Here is a 25,012-nt window from a genome sequence, read left to right on the forward strand (position 1 = left end):
CAAACTTATTGGCTGAGATGGCCCCAAACCATGATTCTCCCAATCCACATCTCCCAAGTGGCTGGTATCCTAGGTGTGCATCACCACACACAACTAATAAGAAGAAAAATGAAGAGTTCAGGGTTTGAGTTCTAGGGACCAGGCAAGAGAAGATGTTCTGGCTCATCTCTGAAATTTTTCATGGATGCTGGAAAGACCACTTTCCAGTTAGCAGGAAGGAGCCCATCTGTCCAAGGAAGAACAGAGGCCAACATGCGAAGATTAGAAAATCAAACAGAGATGAGAAGCGGATGGCAGAGACAGGAAACCAGACAACCATGCTGAGTCCCAGGATCTAGCCATGCTGAATCTATTCTGCACCTCAGTCTTTCAAATGAACCTCAAAATTCTCTTTTCAGCTTAATTGCTTTGCTCTGCAATGCAGTCTAGGGTATGTGTAGCTAAAGCCAAAGAGGGTAAGAGTCTTAAACCTGAGAAGGCCCAGGAACTGCAAATAGGCCATAATCCAGTTTGGCCTATGCATCTTAAGAGTCATCTAAATTGCCAACAACTTCTCTGTGGGATGGGAGATTTCTATCCACAAGCCATTTGCAAAAGTCTGCAGTAGAAAGAACAAACAGGGTATTAGTGAGTAACCACAATGAAGATCAGAGGGAAAGTGTTCAACTACCAGGAGCTTCATAATCATCGCATGGACTCCTGCGGCTCACGCCTGTCATCCTAACTACTTGGGAGGCTTGACAACTCTCTAATTAAATTAGAAAAACTGGACAAGAGGCATAGCTTACATGGTAAAGTGCCAGCAGTTCAAGTCCTAGTACTGGTGTGCATGTACACACACACACACACACACACACACACACACACACACACACATGCCAGTCTGGAAGCCATACAGTAGAAAGAGAAACATCTAGACACCCCTTGCTGATGAGAAGGTAATTGGGGCATGCACTAATGTGGCTAACTATTACATGAATGAAAAAAAGCCTTCCAGGTCAAAGGTTATGTCACCATGACAACCAGACTTCTAAATGCTTGGCATCAATACAGATCAATATTATAAACTTCTCCAAGCACTCTTCAGCCCACACCCCCAGATCTCAATCACCTCTGTGCCTCTGTAAAACTGGATATTTACATAGACCAGGCTTACATTTTTCTGGAGATATTTTGCATGAATATTTTCAGATGTCTCCGTGACCAGAATATCACTCGAGTGTACTGAGTTAGGAGAGTTCATATTAAATATTTGAAGACCTCATTTTAAAATCACAGCACCCCAGTGTATTTTGTTGGACGACATAAAATATACATAAACAGGGGGGGAGGCTAATGGGTACCAAGACATGTGAAAGGGTATCAATGTATGTGAATTAAGGCACTTTCTATCTGGCAAATATCATGTAACACTTATTAATTACAATAAAAATATTAAAAAATATACATAAACAAAAGAACAAAATCTAGCGTGAAAATAGGAAGTTTGCCTGCCAGCTCCAGAATCAGTGCCACAGAAGAAAACCAACAAATGACTGGCATTTAACAGGGGGAAAAATGAGAAATGGCAGTGCAAATAGATTTTCAATTTTTCCAAGTGACAGATAATTATGTGCATATGAACTATATGTGCATCCAAAATTTACTTTCCTTATCCCGTGGGTCTTTTCCATGGTGAATCTCTAGGGCTTTCTTTAAATTAAAACTTGTTTCGCAGCGTGTGTGTGTGTGTGTGTGTGTGTGTGTGTGTGTGTGTGTGTGTGTGTGTGCCAGTCGTGGGGCTTGAACTCGGGGCCTGGGCACTGTCCCTGAGTTTTCAGCTCAAGTTTAGCACCTAGAGTGGCCAGCTCCACTTCAAGATTTTTTGGTGGATAATTGAAGAGTCTCATAGACTTTCCTGCTTGAGTTGGCTTCAGATCACAATTCTCAGATCTCAGCCTCCTAAATAGCTAGGATTATAGGTGTGAACTACTGGCTCGCAGCTAAATTATACATTTTAATGCTCTGTGTATATTGAACAATACTGTATAATGTACATTTGATTCAAGTAGAAATAGTATATAAACATCTATTTGAATTAATGGAATATCATTTTATAGAATGAAGTGTGGTGGGGGTACTAATTAGTATAGACTGTTTTCAGTCTCATGAATTCTGAAGCATAATGACAAATCAAAACTGGTAGAATAATAAGATACCATTATGCTGTTCACTGATACTATTGAAAGCATCTCTGACTCAAGTAAGAAAATAAATCTACCGAGAAAATAAATCAACTTTATTAAAGACATATAATCTTTGAAAAATGCAAACAGAATGTGCAGGAGAAAACACACATGTGATACTACTCATGTGAACATACTTAAGAGACCCAGTGCAGGCATTTCCTCTACTTGAGGAAAGACTGCCCAAAACAACAGCCCTGTCACCACATCAGCCATGGTTGGGCTTCCAAGGACTACAGTGCCCCCCACCCTCCCTTGCCCCAAGAAAATGTAAGGCTGCTCTCAGGCTTCTGGGGGATCCAGATGTGACCTCAGACAAGGTCACACCTGTTCACTCACTGGCACATTGCTGCCTCACACACCAGGGAAAAAGCCAGGCAGAGATGGCCTGCCCAGATAGAACCCCAGTCACTCTCTCTGAATCAGTCCTCCAACAGTGAAGGGATTCTCATTGGCTTTATTTTAGATGTTTCATTTTCTCACCCTTTTCCCCATCGAGCTACACTTATTAGATGGTAATTTTATTAGAAATAATGCTTTACTTTTTCCCTCCATCTAATCACTTATTTCATGTAACACTATGGATTTTTTAATCACTGCAAGTTTATCAATAGTAGCACATTTATCTGGCTTCAAAACTGAAATTAAAAAGCGTCATCTAGTGCCGGGGCCAGCCGGCAGCAAACCAGGGTTCGCAGATTGGGGTTCCTGAAATAGGGGGCAAGGACTAGGAAGAAATAGAAGAGAGACAGACACACCGGGTCCGGGATGTCCGCAGTCCAGGTAAAGACTGCCCCGTTTATTTTTCACTCCAGCTTCTTCCCTCCTTGAGACCCAGGGAACCTCCAGGTGTTACATTCATATGGTAAATCTCAGGTCATTTAAACAGAATAAGGCCAGAAAACAATAAGACAATAAAGCCATTGTCTGATGCAAATCAAGGTACAGTTTGATTCCACTCTGGCTCCCAACAATCTAGTATTGAGCCCACATTCGTGTTTATCCAGTTGTAATAAATATTTCTATCCTCTTTTTATCTAAACCATGATCTAATCTCATTTCAGCTTTTGGAATAATTTTTCTTTAATCTTTTCTCAATCTATTAGCAGCTTGTACTTTAGTTATTGACATTATTTATTGGCATTGACTTAACTTTTTAAACAATTTTATAAACACCTGTGCATTTCTTCCTTTTTTTCTTTTTAAAAATTTTTCTTTTTGTCAGGCATGGGGCCTCTGGGACTGGGTGCTGTCCCTGAGCTCTTCAGCTCAAGACTAGCATTCTACCACTTGAGCCACAATGTCATATCCTCTTCCTTTTTTTCTTAATGTTAGATGTACTAGACCTCATGCTTAACTTTACATATATTTTAGCCAGCTGGTGAATCATGCCTTTTATCCTGCTCAAAAGCTTGACATCTGGAGGTCTCAGCTCAAGATCAGCTTGGGCAGAAAAGTCCACAAGATTCCATATCCCAAATAATCAGCAGAAATTAAGGCTAGAGATACAGCTTATGTGGTAGTGTGCCAGCCTAGCAAGCCCAAGGTCCTGAGTTTAAATCCAGAGCCATTTAAAAAAATGAATAAATATTTTATCCACTTTCCATCTGCACAACCTCCTTCAAAAGAGTGGACATTTTGTATGGTAAAAATTAAGATAAATCATCTAAAACAGACAATACAGTTTTCTCAGTAAAATCAAGGAAATGGTTTTCTGAAAAATATTTGCCCAATAAAAATTTTAAAAGAAGTCTGTAACTAGTACAGATTCTTTTTTAATAACGTCAGAATCATGAAAAATTCTCCTTGCTGTAAGTATATTTGATCCATTAGTGAACAAAACTGAGCAGGACTTCTTTATCCTATGGGGTTGAGTTTACATGAAAGATTCTATTCACAATTATCACCAGATGTGATCTAATAACAACATTTTAAACAGGTACGTTGTGTGTGTGTGTGTGTGTGTGTGTGTGTGTGTGTGTGTGTGTATGTATGCGCACATGCATGAGTGCACACCAGTACAGGGGCTTAACCTTAAGATCTGGCTTTTTCTCTCATCTCAGGGCTCTGCCACTTGAGACACAGCTCCACTTTTGGCTTTTTAATGATTAACTGGAGATTAAAAAAATCTCATGAACTTTCCTAACTAGCCTGGCTTCCCACCACGATCCTCGGGTCTCAGCCTCCTGAGAAACTAGGATTACAGGCACTAGACAATGGTCTCCACAAAGACAGGTAAGTTTCTTATTGGACCCCAAACCTATGAGAAGCTTTTCAGAGAGGCCTCATCATTCAGGGACTTCAAATTCCTGACTTGTACAATTCCCTCCTTCTCCAATGCTAGCAATTTGTACCATCAAGGTCAGGAGGAGACAGAAAAGGTTCAACCTTTGATGTGGATGCATTCTGGGTCCAGCACAACTGACCACCACCGTGGGTAGGTAACACTGTCTCTGAGCTCTAGCGAGGCCATATAATAAATGCATTGAAATGCCCCCATTGATCCTGATCTGATGATTGCATAGTGCATGCCTGTATTAAAATGGCATGCTATAGCCCAGAAACAGGCATAATTACTATGTGTCAAATGAAGCACATATCAAAAAAAACCATTTTTAGAAGATTCTGCCCAAGGTTGTGATGAGAATTAATTTGTCTTGTAAAACTTCAATTCAAAAGAAAAAGAAAGATAAGTCATCCCTGTTAAACTATCCACTCACATTTCCCACTCCAAGAATGAAATCTAGATGGATTCTTTGTGAAACAACAGATGCTCTGCAGACTGAACATTCGTAAAGGGCTGGAAACTCTGAGAGTTCCCCATGGTTCAGTCATACTAAATCACCAAAGAAAATGGTATCACACTGCTCAGATTTCAACTCTCTGAGGAATCTGTGATGTAGAGCTCTCTGATCCATCTCCTAGCTCCACACCTCCCTCCAGAGAAACCAGTGCTCAGTGAAGTTTTAAATGGTCTCGAGGCTGCTTATCTTGCCCTGCTGTTGTGATGTCGCAGAGGCAGGCACAGGTCACAAAATGGTGCTGGTACAAATGGATCAGTCTCTCAAGACATCCGATGATCTCATAATCAGGAAGAGCAAGAGTGGTCACATTCAAGCCCAGCATCTGAGAAACTACTTCCCGGAAGTCCACCAGCTGCAACAGCAAACAGAAACATGTTAATGGGAAGAGAAACACCTGCCAGTTACTGCCGGGTGAAATCCAGCCACAAAAAAGAAAAAGCTAAGCCTGACGCTGGTGGCACATGACTGTAATTCTAGCTACTCAAGAGGCTGAGATATGAGAATCATAGTTCAAAGCCAGCCTGGGAAGGAAAGTGTGTAAGGATTCTTATCATCAATAAATTATAAAAAAAAAAAAAGGAAAAATCAGCTAGAAGTGGAGCCGTAGCTCAAGTGGTAGAGTCTTGTCTTGAGCAAAAGAAGCTCAAGCACAGTGTCCAAGCCCTGAGTTCAAGTCCCAGAACCAGAAAAAAGGAAGAAGAGAAAAATATCTAGATTTGCATGAGATAAGGAATAACTTATGCATATAAGTAACCTTGGTTCTCTGGCTTATAAAATAAATGGGTTTGAGCCAGGTGCTGATAGCTCATGCCTGTAATCCTCGTTACTCATGAGGCTGAGATCTATGGATCACAGTTTGAAGCCAGCCAGAGCAGGAAAGCCTACGAGACTCTACCAAAAACAGCAAGAAATGCTGTGGCTCAAGTGACAGAGCACTAGCCTTGAAAAAAAAGCTGGGAGTTTGGCCTAGTGCTTGCCTAGCATGCACAAAGACCTGGGTTCAATTCCTCGGTACTACATTCATAGAAAAAAGCCGGAAGTGGTGCTGTGGCTCAAGTGGTGGAGCTCTAGCCTTGAGAAAGCCCAAGGATAATGCCCAGGCCCTGAGTTCAAGCCCCAGGACTGCCTCCTCCCCCCGCCAAAAAAAAACTCAAGGACAACATTCAGGCCCTGAGTTCAAGCCCAAGATTGGCACCAAATAAATAAATAATAAATAAACATAATACATGGACTTATCTTCTATGAAGTCCCTTCAGCTTTGGTACTTTCATAATTAGCTTTTTGATGAGCCAATTGATGGTGTGAGAGGTTGCTATTGAGTCAAGATCTCTAGTTAAATAATAACACCACAGGGCACCAATGGTTCACACTTGATTAAAAAAAATCAATCAAGTAAGTGCATGAGATGCTGAATTCAAGCCCCAGTCAAATATAAAATAAACAAAGGAAACAAAACATGTTAAAAACAGCTATAACTGATATTCTGACCTCACTAAAATTTCATTTGTTTTTCATTTCCAGGGTGGAATTCTCCATGAACTTACCTGTTCTGAAACTGAGAACAAGTGAAAGAAGACTGTATGTATTGTCCATGCAACAGAGCATGTATGATATGTAGACTGGTGGGGATGCCAGTGAATTGCAAGCATTTCTTTTTTGGGATTGTAAGTGAGGACTGAACTTCTGAAACTAGCAAAAGAACAAATGGGAAGAAAGCCAATGAAAACAGGAGGCTTCCTGGATTATCAGGAAGTCACGCCACATAGCCTGCTTCCTCATACATTGTGACCTTGCCCTGACCTTTGCCCATCAAGAAGACAGATGATGCTAAGCACCCATGTAATCACATCTGTTTGTAAGCCTACCTACTCAGAAGTGGTTCAAAGCCAGCCCTGACAGACAACCAAAACACTAAAAATAGAGGCATGGTTCAAGAATAAAGTACCAGCCTTGAGTGAAAGAGCTAAGAAACACCAGACTCTGAGTTCACCCCCAGTAACAGCATACACACACAAGTACACACACACACACACACACACACACACACACACACACTATCTAGACAGCACCTTGCTACATGTACCTCTCATTTTAGGAAACGTAGAATTCAACCTGAGATCAAGTAAAATCAGGAGAATACCATTCAGGCATGTCCAGTCCCCACTCCTCACTGCCTTCCCACCCATCTTGCCATGGAGAGTCTGCTTTCAGAAATACAATGTTCTCTTCACGTGATGGCCCTGGAATGTGAGTGTCCTCTCCCCAAAATAGATAGAAGATAGAGATAGATAGATAGATAGATAGATAGATAGATAGATAGATAGATAGATGATAGATAGATAGATAGATGATAGATAGATAGATGATAGATAGATAGATAGATAGATAGATAGATAGATAGATAGATAGATAGATTGTCCCATGTGATATAATTACCCATAGTAGGGGTGTCAGGAGATGGGGCTTTGGGAGTTAATTAGGTTTTAATGACATCATGATGGGAGTTAATTAGGTTTCACAACAGCCTAATGGCTAGTCCCCCAATGGCATTAGCAGCCTTACAAAAGGCCCCGAGAGCTGCTCTGTTCCTTTCACGTGAGGACCTCATGAGAAAACATCATCTGCCCATTACGGTTGACCTAGAACTTTTCAGTCTCTAGAACAATGAGAATTAACTGTCTAGTTGAGCATCTCTCCAGTTCTAGGATTCTTTTACAGCATTAAAACAGACAAAGAGGCCAGCCAGATCTCCCAGATGTAGACATTCCCCCTAAACTTTCCCACCCTTTTAAATGTAGCCCAAAACTCATCATTCCTGAAATGTTTCCTTTCTGAGAACATTTGCTGCGATAGTTTGGCTTTCTCCAACTCTGCCTGACACATGAGTCAAAGCAGAGGTACCCAAAGAGCGAGAAAAAAGAAGAAAAGAAAAGAAAAAGAAAACCCTAGGACCAGAGTCCACTCTCTGTGCTTCTGAGAGAGTGACATGAAAGCCCAGGCAAGGCAGGTCAGGCTGCCCGCGACATATCTCTTTATGTCTGACCTGATGTGCTCACCAGATAAAACTCTCCTCCTTGCAGCTAGCCAGCCAATGAGGCTTTTCTTTTTTTATGGCTTCCATCTGGGTTTGGTTGACCATGAAGTCTGGGTGCCACTGTTTGAGAGTAGTGACTGTTTCCTGCAACTGACCTGTACGGGAAATAAAGTTTCACCCTGATATGCAACTCCTGCTTAATGTTAACTTAGAAGATCTGAGATGATGCAAACGACAGAGGCCATCACCAAACACAATAAAACTCCACCACAACCAGAATCTGGTTTCTCACTGGTGTTTCACTGCTTACACAGAATCTTGTTTGCTTTCTTACCACATGTCATACAAATGTGAATTGCTTTACTTAGAGCAAATTATAATGGCATTGGAATGCAAAAAAAAAAACAGCTCACTGGTGTGAAGATATGTTGAACTACTATAGAGAGCTTTGCAAATTGTTTTTGAAGAAATATATGAATAGGACCAGGAGTTTGCCCTAATAGTAGAGTGCTTGCTTAGCATGTATGAAGACCAGTGTTCAAGTCCTCAGCACCACATGTACAGAAAAGCCGGAAGTGGTGCTGTGCCTCAAGTGGTAGAGCACTACTCTTGAGAAAAGCCCAGGGACAGTATTCAGTCCCTGAGGTCAGGCCCCAGGACTGCCAATATATATATATATATATATATATATATATATATATATATATATATATGAACAACACGCTCTTTGGCAGAACATACACTAGCATGGGGAGAGACACAGAGAAGACTAGCATAGCTCTGACAAGGAGTCATGAATCAGTCTATATTTGTAAATACATGAACAATAATCAAGCTTTGAAATTGTCCTGTCTTTTCCCAAACAAGATTTCCCCACCAGACTTGTGCACACCTGCTTTTCTCTCTTCATTGCTTCTTCCAAGGATTTTTTGAGGATCTTCACTTCACTGGTTACCACTTCTATCATGGTTCTCGATCTGTCCTTCTCCTCTCTGGCCTCGTGTTCCAGAGAATCCAGTTCTGACTTGACAGATGTCAACTGCTTCTCTACTTTCTCCTTCGCCTTCTCCAGCTTGTCTCTGCTTTTATTTAAGTCTTCAATGGCTTTGGTCTGCTCCAAAGTTTTAATCTAAGAAATCAAGAGAAAGCTAATCATTTCTCTTATATTGATTTAGGAAAGCTGTATAAACAAGACAAATCAGGAGTCATGCAATTTTTTATGAATAAAGAATTGAATTCATTCTAGCCAGCTAAACAGATGTGGCTAAACACTGTAAGCTGAATGGACACAACTGAAGACAGTTTTAGCTTATGAATAGCATATTAGAATACCCTTAGTTGAAAAATCAAGGAGATAAAACTGCAGAGAGCAATTTTGTGAGCAATTTTATGTCTCTAGATAGGATACTAAAATCAAGCGTGTAAGTAATCAGGTCAGGTAGCATACACTTGTAATCTCAGCTATTTGGTGGGCAGAAATAGGAGAACTGGGGTCCAGGATGAACCCAGGTAAAAGCATAGCTCTTATCTGAAAAACAAACTAAAAGCAGGTCTGAGAACATGGCTCCAGTGGTAGAGTGCTTACTAAGCAGCATGGTCCTAGCACCACCAAAAATAAAAACAAAATATAAACCTAACATTTTCAAGAAAATTGTACTGCCTGTGGGTCCTCATCTTTTATACAGAAGTAGTAGAAGGAGCAAAATGTCTCATCTTCTAATGATGGAGCCTGGAAAGTCCCACCTAACATCCTCCCAGGAAGTCCTAGTTGCTATGAAGAAAAGCTAGACATGGAGTTATTCAGAAATCCCCTGACTCCACGGGTGGGTACAGGAGATGGAGGTGGCTGCTGGTACATTCCACTGCAGATAAAGGGGATGGACTGTCTTCCCCCTCTGGAGTTATTCCATGGCCTTGGAACCAAACCACGGAGGATCCCGGAAGTTGAGGCATGTTTTATTTATTAGCTTATTGTTAAAGATTGTACCAGAGCTGCTCACAAAAGAACTCAAGTGAAAAAGGAATGAAATTCTGCCCTTCAGGGAGAAGGGTTTGGCTTAGTAGTAGAGTGCCTGCCTAGCATGCACAAAGACCCGGGTTCTATTCCTCGGTACCACATACATAGAAAAAAGCCAGAAATGGTGCTGTGGCTCAAGTGGTAGAGCTCTAGCCTTGAGAAAGCCCAAGGACAGTGCTCAGGCCTTGAGCTCAATGCCCCGGGACTGGCAAAAAAAAAAAATCTGACATATACTACAATGAGGAAACACCTTTCAAATCTTATATTGAGTGAAATAAGCCAGACACATAAGGGAAGATGCTATGTAATGGGCATCAATACGAGATACCTAGAGCAGCTAGCCCACAGAGAGACACAGAACACAGAGTACAAGGCACCAGAAGCTGGGCATGCACCCAGAGTTTCAATTGGGAAAGTTTTGGAACTAGATGGTGTGATAGCTGAATTGTATATGCAATAATGGCTAAAATGAGAAATTTGATGTTATTTTTATTTCATCACAATAAAATTTAAGCAGTTTTGTATGGACACAGATTGTGTATGTCTGTGTATGTGTGTGTGCATGTGCACTGGTACCAGTGCTTGAACCCAGAACCTCACACGCTTGCTTACTTCTTTCTGCTCAAGGTGAAAATACTACTACTTGAACCACACTTCCATTTCTGACTTTTTTTCTGGTTCATTGGAGATAAGAGTCTCATGGAGTTTCCTGCCCAGGCTGGCTTTAAACCTCCACCCTCAGATCTCAGGCTCTCGAGTAGTTAGGACTACAAGTATTGGACCATCAATGCCAGGCTGACACAAAATATTTTTGCCAGTCCTGGGGCTTGAAATCAGGGCCTGGGCACTGTCCTTGAACACTTTTTGCTCAAGGCTACATCCTGCCACCTGAAACACAGTGCCATTTCTGGCCTTTTTCTGTGTATATGGTACCAATCAGTTGAACTCAGGACTTTGTACATACTAGGCAAGCACTCTACCACTAGGCCAAGCCCCCAGCCCCACAAAATATTTTTAAATAACCATTTGAAATAAATATAAATGAGTTACCAGGTAACATCCACATGAATGGCTAAAATAAAAATGGCAGGTAATATAGTACGTATTAACAAAAACATAAGAAAATTAAAACTCTCAAATACTGCTGGTTGGAAATAGTTTGCCAGTTTTCAAAATGTGAAACATAGAATTATCATATGAGCCTACAAATTCACCTCAATATTGGAAAAACAATACCAAAATAAATGAATTGGAAACACATAAACAAATATTTACTTCCTACAGTTGAATACACCAAAAGCACAGATGAACAGAGCTCCAAATTAAATTCTAGACTTTCTATGAAATCCGAGGTCTCCAGGCATACTCTCAAAGGAAAAGTACTTTTAAAAAGAACAGTTGCGACCTCCAGGATATTGAAACAAAAGCTATATAACGAATGATTGTTGTCCTTAATGTACTATGTTGTCTCTCATCTCCTTTGCTGTCCCTTGGTTATCTCATATTGTTATAGTATCTCACTTTGTTATCTGATATATTGAATTTATTTGTATTTGGTTATTTGAAATTTGATAGGGAAGGGGGGAAAATCAAGATGGGTGGGGGGTATGGGGGGGAGGGTAATGGGTACCAAGACATGTGAAAGGGTATCAATGTATGTGAATTAATGCACCTTCTATCTGGCAAATATCATGTAACCCTTTTACTAATTACAATAAAAAGAAGAACAGTTGCGTTCAATCATTTAAAAGTTAGGTATGAAGTGATGAAACAAAAGATATCAAATAATGAGTGCTTGTTGTCCCTTCCCCCCCAAGCAAACCTTTCTTTCCTAAGAAGAAAGGACATTTGCTCCATCAAGGGGTTATTCTCGGAATGTGGCCCCCAGCTGGTAGCAGTGTTTGGGAACTCTGTTAACGTGGGACCAAACTGAAGGAAATAAGTGACTGGAACAATCCTGTAAAGGCTACACTTGCTTCTCAGGTTCTGCTTCATTCCATTTCCTGTCCACCATGAGATACAAAATCTCTTACCTCACCTGCAATCCTGTACCATGGCACTCTACCCCAGCATGCAGCATCCAAGCAACCATGGACTACGCCCTCTAAACCCATGAGCCGTCAATCTTTCCTCCTTTAAAGTTGCTTATGTCAGGCACTTCATCACAGCAATGAAAAAAGTAACTCAAGCCAAGCAAACTAAATTGATCTACAGTTGACAGAAAGTGGGAGGAAAGCCACAAATCCATGCCAGCCAGGCTGCTGGAAAGGTTGCTTGAAGAAAGTCAGAAGGGTGTAGGAGAGAGATAGGGAGGCATGGGGGCTGTGAAGCAATACCATGAGAGGGAAACGGGATGGGAAAAGAGACTTTCAAGTCATGGATGCTCCTGAAAAATGAAACTCCGCCTTTTTAAGAAGGAGGGTCTTGGGGCTTGGAGTTGTATTGTTTTCTTTTGTTTGGATAATGATAAAGCTAGTAATTACCTTTTGTGGCTTACCTGCTGGTCATTTATTGACCAGGGAGATTTGATGTCATCGATCACAGGCAGAGGCTACTGTCATATACTGACAGTGTTCCTGGGTGTAGAGTGCATATTTGCAGTGACTGAACACCCAGCGTAGGACCTGAGTGGACCTGATCTAAACGCAGAAGGTTCCTGGACTCTACACACAAGTTAGAAGGCTCGCTACAATTCTAAGACTGCAATTAGGATATGATGTGCAGGAGATGACTACATGGGATATGGATGGCCAGTGGGAAAAGGGAATTTATACTAAGCAATCAGTTTTCTGCCACTGTAATTCACAACTTTCCTAAGAAATGGAATTTCTTTTTCTATGGTCTGAATGTGTTCACTGTTAAGTAGTGGGGCATTTGGGAAGTGGGTGGGTCACTTGTCCAGTGCATGCCAGGGGAGGGGTCTCTGTAAGAGAAAAAGGAATTGGGGGTCTCCCTTATAAATGCGGTCCCCAGGAACTTCTTTGCCTCTTCCATCACATGAAGACACTGGCAGAAAGTATTACCTTGCACTAGAAACCAGGACCTCCTCACCAACACTAAATCTGCCAGCACTTTGGCCATGGACTGACCTCCAGAACTGTGGGAACTAAATTTTTAGTCTTTATAAGTCACACTGGTTCATTAGGTAGAGCTAAGACAGATGCTAGAAGAAACCAATAGCAGACACACATGAACTAGGCATAGCTACTGAACTATGCATCATGCAATGGAGACAAAAATCCCTTTGGAAGATGATAGCAGCTTTGGGACTTGCTAACAAGTAGAACAAATTCTGAAACTCTGGAAAAGCAGAAAAAATAAAATGCCTCCATGTGGAGGGAAGGGACTAGAAATGATACCTATGAAATATACCAAATGAGAAAGCACATGAGACAGAGGAATGCCACCCGAAACTGTAAGTCTCCAGGGCCTGAGCTAAGTTATGAAAACCTACATCTGGATATGGATTGTGTACGAGATACCATTGTGTCAAAACACTATCTCAGTGGGGAGTTCTGACTGTGTTGACTGCATTGTGATAAAGAGCAATTATCATTGTTCATAAGAGATCCATGGAGCAATTCCTTTGAACAACTAACATATGGTTTGACAAAAATGAAACCAGGAAGGGCCAGGAGTTTGGCCTAGTGGTAGAGTACTTGCTTAGCATGCATGAAGACCCAGGTTCGATTCCTTGGTGCCACATACATAGAAAAAAGCCGGAAGTGGTGCTGAGGCTCAAATGGTAGAGCTCTGGCCTTGAGAAATCCCAAGCACAGTGCTCAGGCTCTGAGCTCAATCCCAGGACTGGCAAAAAAAAAAAAATGAAGCCAGGAAGTTGGAACATGGACAAGATGAAAAGGAGCAGAAGAAATGAGAGAGGTGGAGAGGCAAAAACACTCATCATAGTCAATGTGTGTATTTGAAAATGGAACCAAGAAACTTGAGAGGATGGGTGGGGTTGGGACAAATAAGGAAAAATGATGGAAGGAAAAACCCTGATGAAGGTTTATTCAGCATATCATAAGCTAACATGCTGAGCTGAAATCCCTTTGCACAACTACTTAAAGACAACAGAGAGAAAAAGGGATCCACACAGGATCCCTGGTTGGGGTCAAGCATCAAACATATTTGCAACTTACTCTTAAATGCTTCAGCAAAAATTAAATATATTAACACACATACACAAGGCATAATATGGCAATAACCTATATGAAAGCAAAGAATATCTATCAAATACCATATTGATGATCATAGAGCCTATCAGTAAAAAAATTTTGAATATACACTTATGTTTATGCAAGAATCTCATGGACTTTCCTCCCTAGGCTGGCTTCAAACCTTGATTCTCAGATCTCAGCCTCCTGAGTAGCTAGAATTACAGGTATGAGCCACTGGCACTTAGAGCAATTTTTAAAATGAAGTTGTCTCCCATTTACACAGATACCTTCTAGAGACCAATGACTTTACTGATACAAAGGCCAAGTGGGAAGGTACCGGGATTGGTACACAGAATTCAAAGCTTTCTACTTGCCAGGGAGACATCGTTAGCCTTCCTCTTCAGACTGAGGAAACATTTTCTATGGGCTATCTCCCAAAGGGGATGAGACATAGACTGGAGACCCAGAAGCCGCTGGGATGCAATCTTAATGAGAAAATTGCATCACTTCAAACTCTGAAAACTAGGAGAGTTCCTCATGGCGCTAGGCTGCCTGTGTACTTCTCTTCAGGAAGTGGAACGAGAAGACAGAGCTGGGACCAGACAGTGACAGAGGCTCAGCCTTCTAAAGTCAATCCAATGAGGGGCTCCTGGGAGAGCAGTGAGACTAACGTGGTTTCTTCATCCCTAGGAGGGAATGCTGAGTCAGCCCGGAGATCAGCTCCAGCCAGGGGTCAGAACTGATGTACCAGTGCAGCAGCTTCCACAAGGGCACAGCTCGTTCCAGGGGAGCTTCACCCATGGCAAATACTGCATGGGCCATTTGCTTCCTGCACCAAGGAACTGTTAAATATACTGGGCAGTGCATGGTCCTCAATGAGCAGTGCTAAATGGCTACTTGCTTGTGGTCAAGTTTGGGGGAAGGATGGAGGTGAAATAATCTAGAATTAGACTCTGATGATGGCTGTAGAGTCTAGCAACATACCAAACCCCTGGAGCTACAGACTTTGAAAAGGTCCATTTTAGCCAGGTACCAGTAGCTTAAGCCTGTAATCCTACCTATTCAGGAGGCTGAGATCTGAGGATGGCAGTTTGAAGACAGTCTGGGCAGGAAAACCCATGAGACTCTTATGTCCAGTTAACCACCAGAAAATTGGAAGTGAAGCTGTGACTCAAAGTAATAAAATGCTAGTCGATGCAGGGGGGAAACAAAGCTCAAGGACAGCACCCAGGCCCTGAGTTCAAACGCCATGACTGACCCCCCCCCCACCAAAAAAAAAAAAGGCAGGGGAGCTGAAGGGAAAGGGCAGGAGGTCAATATTATGGCAGGAAAATTATTTTTCAAGTTTTAAAACAATGGAAATTAATCAAATTATTTCCTCCTATTGGCCCTCCATAAATGATTAAACTGTCTATTTAATGAGTTGTGGCTTGAAGAGTCCCCCCACACAAAAAGTTATCCACTTAAAACGTAAGAACATGAACTCATTTAGAATAAAAGCTTATAAAGCTGGGTGTGGTGGCTCATACCTGTAATCCTAGCTACTCAGGAGGCTGAAATCTGAGGGTCATGGTTCAAAGCCAGCCCAGGCACTAAAAAGTCCATGAGACTCTTATCTTCAATTAATCACCAGAAAACCAGAAGTGGCACTATGACTCAATAGGTAGGTAGCCTTGAGCTGAAGAGCTCAGGGACAATGCGCAAGCCCAGAGTTCAAGTCCAATGACCAATCAAAAAAGAATAAAAGCCTATAAAGATTGAATTAAGGGAAGGATCTCACGTTAAGATCATTGGGTTTAAGGGGCCTTTGAACGCCATGATTGATGTTGTAAATGACGAGACGAGAGAGACAAGAGAAAAGGTCATGTGGAGACAGCAATCAAAAGAAGCTGCTGTAAGCTAAGGAGGGCCAGCCAAAGTCAGCGCTGAGGCGGCACAGAACAGACTCCCAATGCCTCCAGTAGCAACCAGCCCATATTTCAGGCTTCCAGCTTCCAACATACAAGCCAGTGAATTCTGGTTGGATTAAACTAGCCAGTTTAGGTAATTGGGCAGACCTAGAAATGAACACAATAAGGCCATTTTTTTTCCTGGTGTCTTAAAAACAAGTTTATTTGATGAATAGTAAATTGAATAAAAGGATAAGCCCAGGAATTGTACAACGATAGATGGCATTGATCTATCTTGGGCACCAACACTGGCTGTCTCAAAAGAAAAAAAATGAAAAGCATGAAGCTGCCAATTAGTGTGTGCCGAAGTTAGAAATCTCTTATTTTCCATCAGAAAGAATATTTCATAGCCTTCTGTAGAGTTTCAGGAGTGAGTTTTGTGTCAAATCCAGTCTCTGCTGTAGCTTTCCAGAGCCCAGGGCAGTGGACATTCCTTCTGTTTCCACTGCAGGATCCGGAACTATAGATCACCTCCTCATGATGGAAAACTTACCCCTCCATCTCTCCAGGATTTCTGTGTCTTTTCTGTCAACGTTACCCTCCTGTTCAGAATCTCAGCCCCAAGACTCTAGAAGATCATTCAAGATCTTCATCTTCTGTAGAGAAGCGCCTTTTCCTTCTTTGGTTCCTGGGCATCCCCTACCATGAGCTGTCTTTCCACTGATTTCCATTTCTCATAACTTTTCCTTCAGGGGATTGAGTTCAGGAATTCTCCCTTGCTGGGTAGGGGCTTTACCATTTGAACCGTGCCACCAGCTCTTTTGCTTCAGTTTGTTTTTTCAGGTACAGTCTCTTACTTTTTTCCTTGACTGACCTTACAACACAGTCTTCTTTTTCCACCTTCCAAGAAGCTGAGCTCACAGGTGTGTGTCACTAGGTGTGTTCTACATGTTCAAGGCCAGCTTTATTCTAGGTGCTTTGTCTCTGATGGTCTGTATCCAGACTTGGAGGCCTTACAAACATCGCTGCCAGAGGCTCCCTGATGGGAGCCAGAGTACTTCTGTGCACTGTGTTTTGGGGTTGCCTAGTGACTGTACATCTTCATTGCTTTATTGTCACAAGTCAAACACCAAATCCAGAAACTGTCTCCATCTACTACCCCTCTGCACAGTACTCAGATTCCTCTCAGTAAATGGTGTCATTCATCTATTTTCTCCCTAAAAATTCCTATTTGAGAAATTCCCTACCAGGCCATCTGATACAATCATCTATACCTTGAAGAAACATTTTTATCTTCTGTCTTTTAAATACTGCCCCTTTTTAACTGGACACATATTACATTGATAAGATAGTCTGATGTATGTAAGTTTTGCATTTTCCCCAAAAACTCTGGAAAATTAGCAGAAGCTTTCATCATTTGCTTTTCTGGCATTCCCTAAGGCTGTCCCTCTTGTGCATAAACTTGAATATCAGCTGGCAAAAAGCAATGCAAGGAGCCAGGCTAAGGTGGCTCATTTCTATAATACTAGTTACATAGGAGGTCAAGATCTAAAGATCTGGGTTTAAAGCTAGCCCGGGCAGTCAAGACCATGAAATTCTTATTTCTAGTTAATTAACAAATAGCCGTAAATGGAACTGTAGCTCACCAGCTTGAGTGAAAAAGCTAAAAAGCTAAGTGACAGCATGAGGATCTGAATTTAAGGTCCAGTATCTGCCAGAAAAGAGAAAGAAAAGAAAACACATGAAACACACACTTGCCTTAAGCTCACTGGTGTCAGCTAGTTTGGCCTTGAGCTCAGTGTTAGACTCTCGACTCGTACTCAGCTCCTTCTGCATCCTCTCCATCTTCTTCTCTAACTTCCTGATGGTCAGATGGGCCTCATCTCTCTCCAGGACCAAGGCCTTTTGCACGCGTCTCTCCTCCTCCAGCTGTGCTATTTTCCGCTGGAGGAGGCTCATATGCAATTCTTTGCTTGCCATTCTTTCTTTCTGAGTCTTGAGCTGGTTTGATACAGAGGTTTTTAAATAATAATAATAATAATAATAATAATAGAACAGTCAGTAAATATAAATGAATTAACCTAGATAATATTGATTTTCATCTACACTCCAATAAGTCTAATTTGAAAACCCTCAAAAAAGATCAGTGGGTTATCACTGATTGCATTTTTTTATAAATTCACATTTCTTCCAAGAATTAATTTTGGAGCTACAAAGCATGGAACAAAAAGAAGACCAGGAAATATGCAAAGAAGTTAGCTCTCCACAGCTGCTTCTCACCAACATTTTGTGCTGCATAATAAAAATGGAAGGTATCTTTTAAGGCTAATAAAATAGGCTCATCAAGAGCAGAATTCAATAAGACAGAGAAAAAGTCCTCTCTGTCATTCAATGGCCACAACTCCTGCACTAATGTTTTCTGAAACAAGATAGAGTACAAGTACTGTCAACCGGAATGGCTAATATGAACACTCAGAACCAAGCTGAGTGGTCCTGGGGATGAAAGCTGATCTATTTCTACAGTAAGATGTACCAAGGAGACTTTTAAGGAAGCCTTGTTTACATATTTAAGATCGAGATCTGGGAAACAGGCTTGGAGACAGCTTTATTTCTTAGGAGTCTTGACTGCTACGATATACCAAGGAAACAGGGAACAAGACCTCGAGCTCACTTACATGGCAAATCAAATTGATGCAGGAAATGAATGAGTTTGAGAAAATGAATAAAAGGAGAGAAAAGAGTCTCCTGAGCAATGCCTATCACTCACTAATGAATGACAGAAAAAGTCTCTTGATGGAATCATATATATATATATACATATACATACACATATATATAATATATATGTAGGTGTGTGAGTGTATACACACACTCATATAGAGAGACTATAGATGTGTGTGTGTGTGTGTGCACATGGGAACTGGTTGTAAATACATGTGCCCTGACAGTTTGGGGCAGTGGTAGGAGAGTAGCTGGTCCCTTACTTTAAGTTATCATGTAGTATATCATGAAATTATAATGGCTAGGACATCATGGGCCCTGCTATGCAATATGCAGCTGCTGATCTCCGGGCAAGGGCCACATCCCATCCCAATTCTCCCCTCTTTACAGGGAACACAATCCCTACTTTTTTACAAAAGAAAGGCTCTCAAACACTGCCAACTGCCTGTGATCGCAGCTAATATGGAGATGTCATGCAGGTATTTAATCCAAGAGGCACGTTTGTCATCTGTTATGAATGGGGGAACAGGAATAGAGCTCATGCTGAACCTCACTTTCTCCCTCATTATCGACTTTGTGTTTATGTAGTGTGAAGTGTGAGAAGGCCAGGGGAATTCATGAAATGCTACCTTGAGTGTCTTGTCCCGAAAATACACCTATGCCCACACTGGCGTCATCTTTCTCAAGCCTTTCTAATATCCCTCCATCACTGTCTTTCTCAAGCTTTTCGTTTGAGGGAGGGATGGAAGGAGAGATGGAGGGGTGCCTGAATTTGCATCCAGCCTCATGCTTTCTAGCAAGTACTCTATCACCTGCACCATGGCCCCATCCCCTTTCTACTTTAGACTAATTTTCAGGTAAGGTTGCACACTTTTGCCTGGGCTAGCCTCAGACTGTGATTCTCCTATCTCCATCCCCTATGCAGTTAGGATTAGAGGTACCCCATACACAGTACACTTGAACTTCTCCAAGTCAATTCCAATCCACAACAAATTTACACTAGTAAGTTCTATATATGTGAATGATTTTAATACTTATATGATGCTAAAGATAGAAGAATATTAAGAAAATCAGTTATCAGAAGAGAAATATGTAAATAATCATATCTCAATTTAATATCCCTGGTGTTATTTTTCCAGGATGGGTTTGCCTAACAGGAGGATATGGACAACTGAATGGTGTCAAAATTAACTATTACAACTATGAAAACAAAACAAGGAAACATTCTTAGGGCACTATCTCTTAGTGGGAAGGGTACAGGGAGTGTGGTGGATGGGGTAAAATGGATTAGAATATAGTATTACACATGTGTAGAGATGTAACAATAAAATCCTCCCCTTTTTACGGGGCTAGAACTGTGGCCTAGTGGTAGAACGCTTGCCTAGCATGCACAAAGCACTAGGTTTGATTCCTTGGTACCACATACATAGAAAAAAACAGAAATGGTGTTGTGGCTCAAGTAGAAGAGCACTAGCCTTGAGAAAGCCCAAAGACAGTGCGAAGGCCCTGAGTTCAAGCCCCAGGATTAACCAAAAAAAAAAAAAACACTTTTTACTAAAAATTAACCATCCCTTGAGATATATGTCACTTCTATTTTAATGTGAAGGAATAGATTGGTGAATAATTTGTCCAAAGTCACATAGCTTGGGAAAGACAAATTTGGAGCCCAGATGTGAGTCATTATACAGCCCCTACACAAGTATCCAGCCATAGAATTTTCTCCTAAGAACTATTATAAGAACACATCTGTGTTTTCCCTTTTTCTTCTCAAATGCCATTAATTATATAACTAATAATTACACTTTATCCCTCTCATCGGCTTATTCATTCATTTGGTCTAAGCTGTTTCTAACACTGCCTTCCGGTGAATGAATGAAAAGTGAATTTTTCTCCTGCTTTCTAATAGAACTAATAAGTACGAACATTGCTAGACACTCCCAACCCCTCCACCTTGCTCCTCTTCTACCAAAGTAGTGGCAGCTACCTTGCAAGCTTCCTTTGCAGCTAGCTTTGACTATCACGAAGACCGAGGACACAAAGCAATCACTGGACACCTTCATCAAAAAGTAGCTTCCATGGGGCTGGGAGTTTGGCCTAGTGGTAGAGTGCTTGCCTAGCATGCACGAAGACCCCGGTTCGATTCCTTGAACATACATAGAAAAAGCCAGAAATGATGCTGAGGCTCAAGTGGTAGAGCTCTAGCCTTGAGAAAGTCCAAGAACAGTGCTCAGATCCTGAGCTCAAGCCCATGACTGTCAAAAAAAAGTAGCATCTGTATCAACTTTTTGGTTTTTGTATTGGTACTAGGGCTTGAACTCAGGGCCTAGACACCGTCCCTGAGCTTTTATGCTCAAGAATGGCATTCTACCAGTTAAACCACAGCTCTGTTTCTGACTTTTTGGTACTTAATTGGAGATAAGTGTCTCACAGAATTTCCTGCCCAGACCGGCTGGCTTTGACCCTCAAATCCTCCTATCTCAGTCTTCTGAGTGGCTAGGATTACAGGTGTGAGCCACCAGTGCCTAGATATCACATATGCTTTTGCATCCCTCTTCTTCAATCCCTTCTTGTGCATCCTTCTGCATGAACACAGATGAAATGGCTCCAGACACCAGTCTGACCTATGATCTAACCTATGAGCTAAAGGACCACACTAGAGTTAGCCCTACTGGAGACACACATAGCAACTATTTATACCTGAAATCAAAACTCAGATTCTAAACACATGCCTAGATATTTCCTAGCCACTTTGGTAAATATGGTAAGGATAAGTCATTTTCCAATACTTAAGGTTTTTCAGAAATTCCTTTCTTCAATACTACTACATTCCAATATCGCCACCTTTCTCTGCAAATTGTGGGCGATGGTCTTGTTTTCAATGACAGCGCTGCTCTCAAGGCGGGCCAGCTGCTCTGCACGAGCTAAGACTACATCCAGTTGCATGTCGAAGCCAAGTTCAGCAACCATCTGGCTCAATTTCATCTTCTGTGAAAGCTGATCTAGAAATTTAAGATACTAAACCCAGGAACAAAAATGAAAATGGGACAGAAGAGTAATGTTAATGTGTGATCTCATGGCACCCTTCTCTTTCTCTCAAGTTTGATCTGTGGTTCTTTAGTCAAATATTTGGTGATGAATTCCTGGTCCACCCTGCCAGGTCTTGTCTCTTCTTATTCCCATCAGTGACATCAACGCTTAGTGTAACATTTAGCATCCTTCAGAAACCCACATCTGACAGATTTGGCTATACCCCTTATCTTGCTGCTTCAGCATTAGGCTGTGCAACTATGCCCACCCTAGGCTCACCCAGCCCCCGGGATCCACCCAGCCCTGGGCTATCAGAGGCTCTCCACGCCTCACAGAGGATGGCCTTGAAGCTGGAAATGGACAGCCTAACCAGTTACCACATAAGTCCTCCTGTGTGCTACAGATCACTCCAGAATCGGTGCTCTCCAGAAAGCATTGCTCCACAGAATTGGGAAAACCTTGTGGGGCTTTGTAAAGTGGGGGGTAGTGCCTGGGCACTAACCCTGAGCTTCAGATCAAGGCCACCACCTCACCCCTGGAGCCACAGTGCCACTTCCCATTTTCTAGTGATTAATTGGAGATAAGAGTCTCATGGTTTTTAGGTCTTTAATCCCAGGCTGGCTTTGAACCGTGATCCCCAGATCTCAGCCTCCTGAGTAACTAGGATTACAGGCGTGAGCCGCCATGCCCTGCTTTGTGTTTTTTTTTTTTTAAAGATGCCTTGGAAAGATATTTTATTTTGTTTTCAGTGTAACAAAGTTAAATAAGCAATAACATCCAATAAACAGCTATATATAAGTCAAAGGGTGTATATGAACGTCCCAGCATGAACACATGCGTACATATACAGACTTCACTGGGTTTTGTAGCCAAGGCTTAAGTCCTTAAGCTTACTAGGTAGATTAACTCCAGCCCTTTTTGCTTTAGTTATCTTGGATTTGTTGTTGTTGTTGTTGTTGTTGTTGTTGTTTTGTTTGTCTGAGGCTTGAACTCTGGGCCTTTGCCCTGTCCCTGAGCTCAAGGCTAGTGCTCTACCACTTGAGCCATAGCACCACTTCCTGTTTTGGTAAATTGGAGGTAACAGACTCAGGGACCATCAGACCACCATGCCCAGACTGGCTTTGAATTGCGATCCTCAAATCGCAAGTTCAGGTGCAAGCCACAGGCACCCAGCTAGTTATCCTCCTATCTGAGCTTTAAGTCTTAGTGCATAGCGTCACTCCCAGCTCTTTATCAGTTGAGATGGAAATCTCACTAACCTTTTCCCCAAATTGACCTTGAAGTACAACCCTGATTTCTATCTCTGGAGCAACTGAGATCGTAGGCGGGAGCCATCACCCTGGCTTCAAGGTTCATGTCTAATGATACAGTTACAAAATGATCTAAGATCGTCCTGCACTTGACTGCTGTGTAACTTATCTGGCCAGACTCAATAATTACTTTGCTGGATAAGTAAATCAGTCAATGAATTCACTGTATCCTAATCTCCTATTTTGGGTTTCTGTCTTTGAAATTTCCTCCTGATTGGAATAACTTCTCATCCATCTGGCATTTTTAGGCAATTAAATTTCAAGTAAGTATAATTTCCTGATGCCCCAACATGTCACTTTAAAGCTTAGAACTATCTACATTTCAGTCATCAGGAAGAAATTATCTTCAAGTATATATTTCCCAATTTTGTTAAATAGCATAATACAAGTGCAACTTAATCTCTTTTTAACAAGTTGCTAGAAATATATTAGTATATTGCTAGGCAGGTGCTCTGTCACTCTGAACACATCCCTAGCCCAAGAAGGTTGCATACTATGTCACCCTAAGTTATTCTTGTCCCTGTGTCACCAGGCCATTACTTGTTGGCTTCCTTCAGTTTTCCTTTCTCTTGGAAATTAACCTACCCATCATTGCTTGTATTTACCTAAGAGTTGATCCTTTCCCTAAAATCGGGTGGGGAAATCTTTGTTTTCTGTGTCTCCAGGGGACTCATTCACTTCAAGTGAAGGTGAGACCAATCTAAGACCCACAGAATGGCCTTTTTTGAAGATCTTAACTTCTCCAAAGAAGATACTAGTTAGAAGCAAAGAAGCACTGCTCATTCTATATATTTGAGTCATGGTTTAGCATAAATAAGGAATGGTGCTAGCCTCGACTACCTGTGCCTTTCATCTCTGTACAGCTGCACTTTCCAATATTATATGCTATCAAGCCTTACCAGAACATGCATTATTTTTTGTCAATTGTGGAGCTTGAATTCTGAGCCTGGGCATTGTCCCTGAGCTCTTCAGCTCAAGGCTACTGCCCTATCCCTTGAGCCACAGCGCCACTTCCAGTTTTCTAGTGGTTAATTGGAGATGAGAGTCTCATGGACTTTAGTGCCCAGGATTGGCTTTGAACCGTGATCCTCAGATCTCAGCCTCCTGAGAAATTAGGATTACAGGTGTGAGCCACCGTGCCTGACCCAGAACATGAATTTTATTTGCAGTGATCTTCACAAACCTCACCATGGATAGGATTCACTTAGACAATATACTTTTGTAAACAGGCGCTATTTTGGCATAATCCCAATGTAAGTTAACGACTCATTTTTTTAGAGAGAAAGGAAGAGGACCTTTGCCTTCTATCATTCAGATGGTATTTGACTTTCATGGTAGGCCCTGAAGAAACAGGATAAAAGGGTTACCAATATTCAGGAAGGTAAGGCTAAATAGTGAGGCAGGGCCAGGACTGAGAGCTAGGTCTCTAGGAAAGGCTTCCAGAGACAGCCATTTTCCCTCTAGTCCTGAAGAAATGGCTGTCCCAGCTAAAGGTGAGGATGTTTTCTCAGCGAGCACAGGTGCACACAAACCGACATGCAGTGCGGCATATGGAGTGTTGTTCCAAATTTGAATATAGCTGCTTTGGGGCTCAGTAATCACCACATACCCTGCCAGGGTCCCACTCATCCCCAAAGGCTTCTATGTTTACCCTATTGCCTGGAGAGATGGCCAGGGAGAATTTCCAGGGAGAGAAGCAGTGGCAGGAACTGGCCTGACGTAGAATGGAAAAACCATAGAAAAAGAATCTATAACTTGCTGAGTGCTGGTAGCTCATGCCTACAATTAAATCTAAGGACCAACTTTTGGCAAAAGCCTAGGTGGA

At 41.7% G+C, this 25,012-nt stretch overlaps 1 protein-coding gene across 1 annotated transcript in view; it reads right to left on the minus strand.

The window, feature by feature from the left end:
- Positions 1-4,196: 4,196 nt before the first annotated feature.
- Positions 4,197-25,012, minus strand: part of Ccdc170 (coiled-coil domain containing 170) — a 66,771-nt gene continuing 45,955 nt past the window's right edge. The window contains exons 8-11 of the mRNA XM_090337948.1: positions 21,692-21,865; positions 17,888-18,130; positions 8,956-9,192; positions 4,197-5,381 (exon numbers count right to left, since the gene is read on the minus strand). Coding sequence (XP_090194074.1) covers positions 5,181-5,381; positions 8,956-9,192; positions 17,888-18,130; positions 21,692-21,865 — 855 coding nt within the window. The 3' untranslated portion in view covers positions 4,197-5,180. The remainder of the gene's footprint in view (positions 5,382-8,955; positions 9,193-17,887; positions 18,131-21,691; positions 21,866-25,012) is intronic.

This window comes from Megascapheus bottae, chromosome 8 (genome assembly GCF_031878675.1).
Source record: "Megascapheus bottae isolate mThoBot1 chromosome 8, mThoBot2.hap1, whole genome shotgun sequence".
NCBI classification, from domain to species: domain Eukaryota; kingdom Metazoa; phylum Chordata; class Mammalia; order Rodentia; family Geomyidae; genus Megascapheus; species Megascapheus bottae.